This window comes from Ranitomeya variabilis, chromosome 3 (genome assembly GCF_051348905.1).
Source record: "Ranitomeya variabilis isolate aRanVar5 chromosome 3, aRanVar5.hap1, whole genome shotgun sequence".
NCBI lineage: Eukaryota > Metazoa > Chordata > Amphibia > Anura > Dendrobatidae > Ranitomeya > Ranitomeya variabilis.
Genome location: NC_135234.1, coordinates 595,001 through 609,089, shown reverse-complemented (window position 1 = coordinate 609,089; position 14,089 = coordinate 595,001). Strand labels below are relative to the sequence as shown.

At 49.2% G+C, this 14,089-nt stretch overlaps 1 protein-coding gene across 5 annotated transcripts in view; it reads left to right on the top strand.

Moving 5' to 3' along the window:
* Positions 1-14,089, top strand: part of RECQL4 (RecQ like helicase 4) — a 227,312-nt gene that overhangs the window by 46,794 nt on the left and 166,429 nt on the right. For 4 of the 5 annotated variants that reach the window (XM_077293510.1, XM_077293509.1, XM_077293511.1 and 1 more), the window contains 4 exons: positions 1,697-2,580; positions 2,651-2,750; positions 2,930-3,059; positions 3,157-3,267. The exons of the other annotated variant lie outside the window; for it this stretch is intronic. In XM_077293510.1, coding sequence (XP_077149625.1) covers positions 1,697-2,580; positions 2,651-2,750; positions 2,930-3,059; positions 3,157-3,267 — 1,225 coding nt within the window. The remainder of the gene's footprint in view (positions 1-1,696; positions 2,581-2,650; positions 2,751-2,929; positions 3,060-3,156; positions 3,268-14,089) is intronic. 5 annotated transcript variants of the gene reach the window in all.

Below are 14,089 nucleotides of genomic sequence, written 5' to 3'. Positions count from 1 at the left end.
GTGGGGTGGCATTTTTTTGGAGTCCTGCACAGCACTCCATGTGCTCGCCAGAGGTAGCCTGATTGCCATTAGGTACTGAGATGAGATCCTCAGACCTCTTGTGAGACCATATGCTGGTGCGGTTGGCCCTGGGTTCCTCCTAATGCAGGACAATGCCAGACCTCATATGGCTGAAGTGTGTCAGCAGTTCCTGCAAGATGAAGGCATTAAAGCTATGGACTGGCCTGCCCGTATCCCAGACCTGAATCCGATTGAACACATCTCGGACATCATGTCTCGCTCCATCCACCAACATCACGGTGCACCCCAGACTGTCCAGGAGTTGGCGGATGCTTTAGTCCAGGTCTGGGAGGAGATCCCTCAGGAGACCATCCGCTGCCTCATCAGGAACATGCCCAGGCATTGTATGGAGTTCATGCAGGCATGTGGAGGCCACACAAACACACACACACTACTGAGCATCATTTCCTTGTTTTGAGGCATTTCTTCTGAAGTTGGACCAGCCTGTCATTTTGATTTTCCACTTTGATTTTTAGTATCGTTCCAAATCCAGGCCTCCATTGGTGAATAAAATTGCTTTCCATTGATGATTTTTTGAGTGCTTTTGTTATATAATAATGACCTCTGTACCATATGTGTGTGATGTGTGTGTATATATATATATATGTGTGTGTGTGTGTATGTATGTGTATATAATAAAAAAAAAAATATATATATATATATATATATATATATATATATATATATATATATATATATATATATATATATATATATATAGTGGTGCAGTCACCAATATTACAGCCAGGTGGTGCTGTGTGTGCACCTCAAGATGCACTTGGTGGCATAGTTGTGATGAAACTGTGATTGGCAGTGTTGTAAATGGCCGATATGTGTCGCAGAGGGAGTCTGCGTGGTAAGTCTGATGCAACGTGTTTGTTCTGGGACCTGTAGTCCCTCAAGAGTTCGTGTAGTGTTCTATAATAGTCAAGGGAGACTTACTAGGCTAGTTGTGTGAGATGGGCGGGACACACTAGCCACACAGCCACACTCCCACCCATGGGAGTGGTTACAGGTAGATTATGTGACCAGGGTGTGGGTCACATGTTCCTGTGAGGTTCCTGTATATGGATCCGTTTGTTCTTGTGCAAGGTCCTGAACGGTCAGTGTTGGAGGCTCCTGGGAGTGGAGTCGTCCTGGAAACACCTGGAGACCGTAGACCTGGACGGTCTGTGTTGAGGACCTGGGACTGACGTGAAGTCAGCGTGAGGAGTGGAACTCCTGAAAGGTAACCCCGGACAAGGGGATTATAATATACAGCAGAGAAGCCTATCTGCTACATGAACTGTCTGATGTCGTATAATGTTTTGTGGCTGTAATGAAACGGACTGTACCCTGTCTGGTTTATGCGGAGTTTAAATAAACCATATGGACAGATTTGTGTGAGGTACCGTGCCTGAGTGCTTGAATCCTATGCCAAGCGAGTGTTCCCCAAGACCTGTAGTGGGTGAAATGCTACTATATATATATATATATATATATATATATATATATATATATATATATATATTATATTGCCTCTGTGCACCGCTACATGACACACTGGCCCGTTCCCCTATATAGTGAGCTGTGCTTTCTTGGGTAGCCGTCTCTGTACTCACTATCCCGTTTCCTCTTCTCGTGGATTATTGTGTAGAAACGCCCTGTATCACTGAAGAAGTCGTATCTGCCCCGGACCCACCCCACTGGTACCAGAGTAGAAGGCATCATGTCCCCTCCCGCTGATTCTCCTGCGATGGACGTTCCTCCCAACCATTCTCCAGGATCCAAGGATGAATTGGCAAATCTTTCTCTAAGGACCCAGCCCCACAAACTGCAATTGGCGCTCTCCTCACAAGAGAAACCCGGGAGGAAACTACATCACCTCCAAGACAAAGTGGGTCAGCGTCTGGTCACACTAAATCCAGCATGGCTGGAGAGATGTGAGCGGCAACTGGGGAGAGATCAATGCCCGTTTGTATGTAGCGGAGACCGGAAGGGCAAAAAGTTAGAACCTCCTAACAGGTCAACACTAGATCCAGCGAGGTCCCCTTGCGGTGTCAATCCAGAGCAGGGGATGCTGGTAGCACCCAAGCAGATGGCTTCTACCCTGCAAAAAATTGGAGACTGCCAGGACACACAGACTGTGCAAGAAAGGGTCCACAAGATGGAGGAGCCGGCATCCACTGATGAGTCATCCAGAAAGAGCTACGTCCTAAATAAGAGGAAATCCTGTCCTGTGCCTAGAGAGTTGCCTTCAGGGGCAGCACATCGGGAGTCATCCGATAGCCTCAAAGCTGAAGACAATGGTAGGACCACGGAAAAGAGACTGAGAGACCCCCTTACAGATTCAGAGTCTGAGGAACACAAACACAATGTAAAAGACAGCAAGAGGCCCTCAAAGAAGGTCAAGACTAGTAGAAAATACCTAGAGGATCCTCTAATGGTCACCGCCCAAGACACTGAAAACCTTCTGGGTGAAGTGATGGATGAGGTGGGAACCGTGCGCAGTGTCACTAGAAGCACCACAAAGATTCCCGGGTACGTACCCAGAGCAACACTTCTTTCATCTCTGCCCTTCTCGCGTCTCATTGTCGTCATGTCTCCACAGGGCAGTGCAAAAACGGTCTGGGAACTATGTACGGATCAATCTGAAGAAGAAGACTTATGTGAAAGGGTTTGCACTAAATGGACATAGGTTGAGAAAACAGGTAAGACAGGCACTTGAGGCCCCGATCTTCTGTCATGCATCTTTTACCTTCCGTTTTGTTCTGCTCTCACTGCCCCCTCTAGTCCTCTCGTCCTCCGGTTTACTCCCACTTCTGGTTTCCCGTTTTCTTGGTGCTACTCTTGCATGGCATGTGGTCACCGGTGACTGTTTTTCTCTCAGATGTGGAAGCAGAAGTGGCAGAAGAAAGGGGAGCAATTTGGAGGAGGCGGGAGACCCTTTAGCCGCAATGAGGACAATTGTTTCCGTTGTGGTCAGCTTGGACACTGGGCCGCACACTGTCCTGGGAGAGGTAGGAGGAGCCGCTGAGACCCCTCAACTCCTTGCCCAACTCTGGTGGATTCTTAAGGTGGACAAGTGACATCTGAATCTTTATAATCCTTCCATAGGTGTCTCACTGCCCCGGGAGTCAGATGCCACAATGGAAGAGGAGGATATTGTGCTGCCAACATTAGAAGAGGTGGCGCGTAAGACCAACACTCAGCTACGGCCGGAACCTGGTAACTTTAATAATAATCTTTATTTTTATATAGCGCTAACATATTCCGCAGTGCTTTACAGTTTTTCACACTTCATGTCCTTTGTATTAATATGGAGGAACGGGGACCCCCCGCTCATTGTGTAATGTGGTCACTGCTCCTGTACTAATGTGACTACATTACACATGACGAGGTGAGGGGTCCTCACATCCGTACAGGAGCAGTGACCACACATTACACATGAGGAGGTGAGGGGTCCACACATCAGTACAGGAGCAGTGACCACACATTACACATGAGGAGGTGAGGGGTCTCCACATCAGTACAGGATTAGTGACCACACATTACACATGAGGAGGTGAGGGGTCCACACATCAGTACAGGAGCAGTGACCACACATTACACATGAGGAGGTGAGGGGTCCTCACATCAGTACAGGAGCAGTGACCACACATTACACATGAGGTGAGGGGTCCCCACATCAGTACAGAAGCAGTGACCACACATTACACATGACGAGGTGAGGGGTCCCCACATCAGTACAGGAGCAGTGACCACACATTACACATGAGGAGGTGAGGGGTCCTCACATCAGTACAGGAGCAGTGACCACACATTACACATGAGGAGGTGAGGGGTCCACACATCAGTACAGAAGTAGTGACCACACATTACACATGATGAGGTGAGGGGTCTCCACATCAGTACAGGATTAGTGACCACACATTACACATGAGGAGGTGAGGGGTCCCCACATCAGTACAGGAGCAGTGACCACACATTACACATGAGGAGGTGAGGGGTCTCCACATCAGTACAGGAGCAGTGACCACACATTACACATGAGGAGGTGAGGGGTCCCCACATCAGTACAGGAGCAGTGACCACACATTACACATGAGGAGGTGAGGGGTCCCCACATCAGTACAGGAGCAGTGACCACACATTACACATGAGGAGGTGAGGGGTCTCCACATCAGTACAGGAGCAGTGACCACACATTACACATGAGGAGGTGAGGGGTCCTCACATCAGTACAGGAGCAGTGACCACACATTACACATGAGGAGGTGAGGGGTCCCCACATCAGTACAGGAGCAGTGACCACACATTACACATGAGGAGGTGAGGGGTCCACACATCAGTACAGGAGCAGTGACCACACATTACACATGATGAGGTGAGGGGTCCCCACATCAGTACGGGAGCAGTGACCACACATTACACATGATGAGGGGAGGGGTCCCCACATCAGTACAGGAGCAGTGACCACACATTACACATGAGGAGGTGAGGGGTCCCCACATCAGTACAGGAGCAGTGACCACACATTACACATGAGGAGGTGAGGGGTCCCCACATCAGTACAGGAGCAGTGACCACACATTACACATGAGGAGGTGAGGGGTCCCCACATCAGTACAGGAGCAGTGACCACACATTACACATGAGGAGGTGAGGGGTCCCCACATCAGTACAGGAGCAGTGACCACACATTACACATGAGGAGGTGAGGGGTCCCCACATCAGTACAGGAGCAGTGACCACACATTACACATGATGAGGTGAGGGGTCCCCACATCAGTACAGGATTAGTGACCACACATTACACATGAGGAGGTGAGGGGTCCACACATCAGTACAGGAGCAGTGACCACACATTACACATGAGGAGGTGAGGGGTCCCCACATCAGTACAGGAGCAGTGACCACACATTACACATGATGAGGTGAGGGGTCCACACATCAGTACAGGAGCAGTGACCACACATTACACATGAGGAGGTGAGGGGTCCCCACATCAGTACAGGAGCAGTGACCACACATTACACATGATGAGGTGAGGGGTCCCCACATCAGTACAGGATTAGTGACCACACATTACACATGAGGAGGTGAGGGGTCCACACATCAGTACAGGAGCAGTGACCACACATTACACATGAGGAGGTGAGGGGTCCACACATCAGTACAGGAGCAGTGACCACACATTACACATGAGGAGGTGAGGGGTCCTCACATCAGTACAGGAGCAGTGACCACACATTACACATGAGGAGGTGAGGGGTCCACACATCAGTACAGGAGCAGTGACCACATTACACATGAGGAGGTGAGGGGTCCACACATCAGTACAGGAGCAGTGACCACACATTACACATGATGAGGTGAGGGGTCCCCACATCAGTACAGGAGCAGTGACCACACATTACACATGACGAGGTGAGGGGTCCTCACATCAGTACAGGAGCAGTGACCACACATTACACATGATGAGGTGAGGGGTCCCCACATCAGTACAGGAGCAGTGACCACACATTACACATGAGGAGGTGAGGGGTCCCCACATCAGTACAGGAGCAGTGACCACACATTACACATGAGGAGGTGAGGGGTCCCCACATCAGTACAGAAGCAGTGACCACACATTACACATGAGGAGGTGAGGGGTCCCCACATCAGTACAGGAGCAGTGACCACACATTACACATGAGGAGGTGAGGGGTCCCCACATCAGTACAGGAGCAGTGACCACACATTACACATGAGGAGGTGAGGGGTCCACACATCAGTACAGGAGCAGTGACCACACATTACACATGAGGAGGTGAGGGGTCCCCACATCAGTACGGGAGCAGTGACCACACATTACACATGATGAGGGGAGGGGTCCACACATCAGTACAGTAGCAGTGACCACACATTACACATGAGGAGGTGAGGGGTCCACACATCAGTGCAGGAGCAGTGACCACACATTACACATGAGGAGGTGAGGGGTCCACACATCAGTACAGGAGCAGTGACCACACATTACACATGACGAGGTGAGGGGTCCACACATCAGTACAGGAGCAGTGACCGAATTACACATGACGAGGTGAGGGGTCCTCACATCAGTACAGGAGCAGTGACCACACATTACACACGAGGAGGTGAGGGGTCCACACATCAGTACAGGAGCAGTGACCGAATTACACATGAGGAGGTGAGGGGTCCTCACATCAGTACAGGATTAGTGACCACACATTACACATGATGAGGTGAGGGGTCCTCACATCAGTACAGGAGCAGTGACCACACATTACACATGAGGAGGTGAGGGGTCCTCACATCAGTACAGGAGCAGTGACCACACATTACACATGACGAGGTGAGGGGTCCACACATCAGTACAGGAGCAGTGACCACACATTACACATGAGGAGGTGAGGGGTCTCCACATCAGTACAGGAGCAGTGACCGAATTACACATGAGGAGGTGAGGGGTCCTCACATCAGTACAGGATTAGTGACCACACATTACACATGAGGAGGTGAGGGGTCCTCACATCAGTACAGGAGCAGTGACCACATTACACATGAGGAGGTGAGGGGTCCTCACATCAGTACAGGAGCAGTGACCACACATTACACATGAGGAGGTGAGGGGTCTCCACATCAGTACAGGAGCAGTGACCACACATTACACATGAGGAGGTGAGGGGTCCACACATCAGTACAGGAGCAGTGACCACACATTACACATGAGGAGGTGAGGGGTCTCCACATCAGTACAGGAGCAGTGACCACACATTACACATGAGGAGGTGAGGGGTCCCCACATCAGTACAGGAGCCGTGACCACACATTACACATGAGGAGGTGAGGGGTCCCCACATCAGTACAGGAGCAGTGACCACACATTACACATGAGGAGGTGAGGGGTCCACACATCAGTACAGGAGCAGTGACCACATTACACATGATGAGGGGAGGGGTCCTCACATCAGTACAGGAGCAGTGACCACACATTACACATGATGAGGTGAGGGGTCCACACATCAGTACAGGAGCAGTGACCACACATTACACATGAGGAGGTGAGGGGTCCCCACATCAGTACAGGAGCAGTGACCACACATTACACATGAGGAGGTGAGGGGTCCCCACATCAGTACAGGAGCAGTGACCACACATTACACATGAGGAGGTGAGGGGTCCACACATCAGTACAGGAGCCGTGACCACACATTACACATGAGGAGGTGAGGGGTCCCCACATCAGTACAGGAGCAGTGACCACACATTACACATGAGGAGGTGAGGGGTCCACACATCAGTACAGGAGCAGTGACCACATTACACATGATGAGGGGAGGGGTCCTCACATCAGTACAGGAGCAGTGACCACACATTACACATGATGAGGTGAGGGGTCCTCACATCAGTACAGAAGCAGTGACCACACATTACACATGATGAGGTGAGGGGTCCACACATCAGTACAGGAGCAGTGACCACACATTACACATGATGAGGTGAGGGGTCCTCACATCAGTACAGGAGCAGTGACCACACATTACACATGACGAGGTGAGGGGTCCACACATCAGTACAGGAGCAGTGACCACACATTACACATGAGGAGGTGAGGGGTCTCCACATCAGTACAGGAGCAGTGACCGAATTACACATGAGGAGGTGAGGGGTCCTCACATCAGTACAGGATTAGTGACCACACATTACACATGAGGAGGTGAGGGGTCCTCACATCAGTACAGGAGCAGTGACCACATTACACATGAGGAGGTGAGGGGTCCTCACATCAGTACAGGAGCAGTGACCACACATTACACATGAGGAGGTGAGGGGTCTCCACATCAGTACAGGAGCAGTGACCACACATTACACATGAGGAGGTGAGGGGTCCACACATCAGTACAGGAGCAGTGACCACACATTACACATGAGGAGGTGAGGGGTCTCCACATCAGTACAGGAGCAGTGACCACACATTACACATGAGGAGGTGAGGGGTCCCCACATCAGTACAGGAGCCGTGACCACACATTACACATGAGGAGGTGAGGGGTCCCCACATCAGTACAGGAGCAGTGACCACACATTACACATGAGGAGGTGAGGGGTCCACACATCAGTACAGGAGCAGTGACCACATTACACATGATGAGGGGAGGGGTCCTCACATCAGTACAGGAGCAGTGACCACACATTACACATGATGAGGTGAGGGGTCCACACATCAGTACAGGAGCAGTGACCACACATTACACATGAGGAGGTGAGGGGTCCCCACATCAGTACAGGAGCAGTGACCACACATTACACATGAGGAGGTGAGGGGTCCCCACATCAGTACAGGAGCAGTGACCACACATTACACATGAGGAGGTGAGGGGTCCACACATCAGTACAGGAGCCGTGACCACACATTACACATGAGGAGGTGAGGGGTCCCCACATCAGTACAGGAGCAGTGACCACACATTACACATGAGGAGGTGAGGGGTCCACACATCAGTACAGGAGCAGTGACCACATTACACATGATGAGGGGAGGGGTCCTCACATCAGTACAGGAGCAGTGACCACACATTACACATGATGAGGTGAGGGGTCCTCACATCAGTACAGAAGCAGTGACCACACATTACACATGATGAGGTGAGGGGTCCACACATCAGTACAGGAGCAGTGACCACACATTACACATGAGGAGGTGAGGGGTCTCCACATCAGTACAGGAGCAGTGACCACATTACACATGAGGAGGTGAGGGGTCCTCACATCAGTACAGGAGCAGTGACCACACATTACACATGAGGAGGTGAGGGGTCCACACATCAGTACAGGAACAGTGACCGAATTACACATGAGGAGGTGAGGGGTCCACACATCAGTACAGGAGCAGTGACCACACATTACACATGATGAGGTGAGGGGTCCACACATCAGTACAGGAGCAGTGACCACACATTACACATGATGAGGTGAGGGGTCCACACATCAGTACAGGAGCAGTGACCACACATTACACATGAGGAGGTGAGGGGTCTCCACATCAGTACAGGAGCAGTGACCACATTACACATGAGGAGGTGAGGGGTCCTCACATCAGTACAGGAGCAGTGACCACACATTACACATGAGGAGGTGAGGGGTCTCCACATCAGTACAGGAGCAGTGACCACATTACACATGAGGAGGTGAGGGGTCCTCACATCAGTACAGGAGCAGTGACCACACATTACACATGAGGAGGTGAGGGGTCTCCACATCAGTACAGGAGCAGTGACCGAATTACACATGAGGAGGTGAGGGGTCCCCACATCAGTACAGGACCAGTGACCACACATTACACATGAGGAGGTGAGGGGTCCCCACATCAGTACAGGACCAGTGACCACACATTACACATGAGGAGGTGAGGGGTCCCCACATCAGTACAGGACCAGTGACCACACATTACACATGAGGAGGTGAGGGGTCCCCACATCAGTACAGGAGCAGTGACCACATCACATTACACATGAGGAGGTGAGGGGTCCACACATCAGTACAGGAGCAGTGACCACACATTACACATGATGAGGTGAGGGGTCCACACATCAGTACAGGAGCAGTGACCGAATTACACATGAGGAGGTGAGGGGTCCACACATCAGTACAGAAGCAGTGACCACACATTACACATGAGGAGGTGAGGGGTCCCCACATCAGTACAGGGGCAGTGACCACATTACACATGAGGAGGTGAGGGGTCCACACATCAGTACAGGAGCAGTGACCGAATTACACATGATGAGGTGAGGGGTCCACACATCAGTACAGGAGCAGTGACCGAATTACACATGATGAGGTGAGGGGTCCACACATCAGTACAGGAGCAGTGACCACACATTACACATGATGAGGTGAGGGGTCCACACATCAGTACAGAAGCAGTGACCACACATTACACATGAGGAGGTGAGGGGTCCACACATCAGTACAGAAGCAGTGACCACACATTACACATGACGAGGTGAGGGGTCCCCACATCAGTACAGGAGCAGTGACCGAATTACACATGAGGAGGTGAGGGGTCCACACATCAGTACAGGAGCAGTGACCACATTACACATGAGGAGGTGAGGGGTCCACACATCAGTACAGAAGCAGTGACCATGTTGGGGGAGGATCTGGAGTGACCCTTCGCGGTTGACCTAGTGATTTCCAAATTAATCCACAGGGCGTTGCCAGCAACTGAGAATGACCAGACGGAGACGTGTCTCTGTTTGAGAGGATGAAAGTAGATCTCTAACCCCGTTTATTATGTCACCTCTTTTATAGTATTTAGCAAGTTATAATTCAACCAATAGTATAAAAACCGACTTGTAGCACTTAACCTATAAAAATGCAGGAAAACCGGAAACTACATACAGTCATGGCCAAAAGTATTCACACCCCTGCAATTCTGTCAGATAATACTCAGTTTCTTCCTGAAAATGATTGCAAACACAAATTCTTTGGTATTATCTTCATTTAATTTGTCCTAAAGCCAAATTGTGTATAATTCCACACCAAACATATAAAAGGGGGTCGACAAAAGTATTGGCACCGTTTGAAAAATCATGTGATGCTTCTCTAATTTGTGTAATTAACAGCACCTGTAACTTACCTGTGGCACCTGACAGGTGTTGGCAATAACTAAATCACACTTGCAGCCAGTTAACATGGATTAAAGTTGACAACCTCTGTCCTGTGTCCTTGTGTGTACCACATTGAGCATGGAGAAAAGAAAGAAGACCAAAGAACTGTCTGAGGACTTGAGAAACCAAATCGTGAGGAAGCATGAGCAATCTCAAGGCTACAAGTCCATCTCCAAAGACCTGAATGTTCCTGTATCTACCGTGCGCAGTGTCATCAAGAAGTGTAAAGCCCATGGCACTGTGGCTAACCTCCCTAGATGTGAACGGAAAAGAAAAATTCACAAGAGATTTCAACGCAAGATTGTGCGGATGTTGGATAAAGAACCTCGACTAACATCCAAACAAGTTCAAGCTGCCCTGCAGTCCGAGGGTACAACAGTGTCAACCCTTACTATCCGTCGGCGTCTGAATGAAAAGGGACTGTACGGTAGGAGACCCAGGAAGACCCCACTTCTTACCCCGAGACATAAAAAAGCCAGGCTGGAGTTTGCCAAAACTTACCTGAAAAAGCCTAAAACATTTTGGAAGAATGTTCTCTGGTCAGATGAGACAAAAGTAGAGCTTTTTGGGCAAAGGCATCAACATAGAGTTTACAGGAGAAAAAGAGGCATTCAAAGAAAAGAACACGGTCCCTACAGTCAAACATGGCGGAGGTTCCCTGATGTTTTGGGGTTGCTTTGCTGCCTCTGGCACTGTACTGCTTGACCGTGTGCATGGCATTATGAAGTCTGAAGACTACCGACAAATTTTGCAGCATAATGTAGGGCCCAGTGTGAGAAAGCTGGGTCTCCCTCAGAGGTCATGGGTCTTCCAGCAGGACAATGACCAAAACACACTTCAAAAAGCACTAGAAAATGGTTTGAGAGAAAGCACTGGAGACTTCTAAGGTGGCCAGCAATGATCCAGACCTGAGTCCCATAGAACACCTGTGGAGAGATCTAAGAATGGCAGTTTGGAGAAGGCACCCTTCAAATGGGACCTGGAGCAGTTTGCCAAAGAAGAATTTGTGTTTGCAATCATTTTCAGGAAGAAACTGAGTATTATCTGACAGAATTGCAGGGGTGTCAATACTTTTGGCCATGACTGTATATGGCCGTGTCTACGTGGCATAGAAAGAAGCATAACAGCATATGCGTCAGTCTTGCACAGCAATACACCCCCGGATCTCCTATCTTGTTCAGACTGGAACAATCTGGCCCCACAACAGCCGTGAACTATAGCCTAGTTAAGTAACAGAATTTATCTCGTAAACACCAAGATGGAGTCACAAGCACAAAATAGAGCCCTGGTTCTAATCTTTCTTAATTTTGGTCCTTCACAATTCCCCCTAGATAAATTTTGTTAATATGCAGCATCAGAGGTACTATCCCGAGCTATAAGCTCGAGGGGTATGGTCTTCACATGTCTGATGCCATTTTACCAGCCTTGGCTGTTGCGGCGTACCCATCCCCACTGTAAGCTACAATTTGCAAATAACAATTTTTGATGACGGTGGTGGAGATCTTTTGAAGATAGCCATGCGCTTGTCTTCAACATCTTCATCAGGTATCTTCGTGAGATCGATGTAGAGAAGAGCCGGGGTGACAACGTTTTTGGTATCATCATTAGTTGTCCCAGTGCAGAATTTCCAAATACATACAGAAATACACCAAAGAACAAGTTTTAGTATTACATACATGACAAGGATAAAGGCAACGATGTGTAACAAACTTTGCAAGATTTCAGCTATCCAGCCCCCAAGTCCCTCAAACCAATTTGCTGGATTAAGAAAGGAGAAGGTGTCTGCCCACCAACTGTCCTTATTACGGCCATTGTCTGTATCATATTGATCTCTGAGTCTTTGAATGTCCTCTAACTTTAACTTCATAGTGCTATTGGGATCTGTATAATGACAGCATGCGGGTCCAATAACCTGACACATACCAGCCTGTGCTGCTGTTAAGTAATCCAGTACTACAGTATGTTGATTAGTGACTATAATAAGTTGGTTTTGGACAACAACAGTAGTATTAGGTATATTCAATATATCCCAAATTTGATCATCTAGCTCAGTGATTTTCAACCAGTGTTCCGCGGCACACTAGTGTGCCGGGACACATGGTCGGGTGTGCCGTGGGGAAAGTTCCCCAAACTATGCTTTAACCCTTTCTACCCTTTCAATTTGCGCTGCCTGGCACAAGCATCTCAGTCAGTGCAGGGCCAGGCACACATAGGGGTTAAGGACACAGCCAGCCAGCGTGACACTGTAAGCGGAGAGTTCTCCTGCTCTACTCTCCTGGCTGCAAGCAGTGCTGAACTTATCAGGCACAGGCAGATTCCCGGAGCTGCTACCGGCACCTGAGTGAGTGCCATGCTATCATTGTATGTTCTGACAGTCTACTCTGGGTGACCTGGGGCGGCCATGGGCTGGGCGGCTGCAGCTGACATATATATATATATATACTACAGCAGCCGCCCAGCCCAGGCCCCCAGCACAGCCTGTATAGATACAGTGTATATAATATATATACAGGACAGGTGCTGGGGGCCTGGGCTGGGCGGCTGTTGAAGTATATACACTGCACAGTACCACTCCCCTGTATATATACACTGCACAGTACCACTCCTGTCCTGTATATATACACTGCATAGTACCTCTCCTCCTGTATATATACACTGCACAGTACCTCTCCTCCTGTATATATACACTGCACAGTACCTCTCCTCCTGTATATATACACTGCACAGTACCTCTCCTCCTGTATATATACACTGCACAGTACCTCTCCTCCTGTATATATACACTGCACAGTACCTCTCCTCCTGTATATATACACTGCACAGTACCTCTCCTCCTGTATATATACACTGCACAGTACCTCTCCTCCTGTCCTGTATATATACACAGCACAGTACCTCTCCTCCTGTATATATACACTGCACAGTACCTCTCCTCCTGTATATATACACTGCACAGTACCACTCCTCCTGTGTATATATACACTGCACAGTACCACTCCTCCTGTATATATACACTGCACAGTACCGCTCCTCCTGTATATATACACTGCACAGTACCACTCCTCCTGTATATATACACTGCACAGTACCTCTCCTCCTGTATATATACACTGCACAGTACCGCTCCTCCTGTATATATACACTGCACAGTACCGCTCCTCCTATATATGTACACTGCACAGTACCACTCCTCCTGTATACATACACTGCACAGTACCACTCCTCCTGTATATATATACACTGCACAGTACCACTCCTCCTGTATATATATACACTGCACAGTACCACTCCTCCTGTATATATACACTGCACAGTACCACTCCTCCTGTATATATACACTGCACAGTACCACTCCTCCTGTATATATA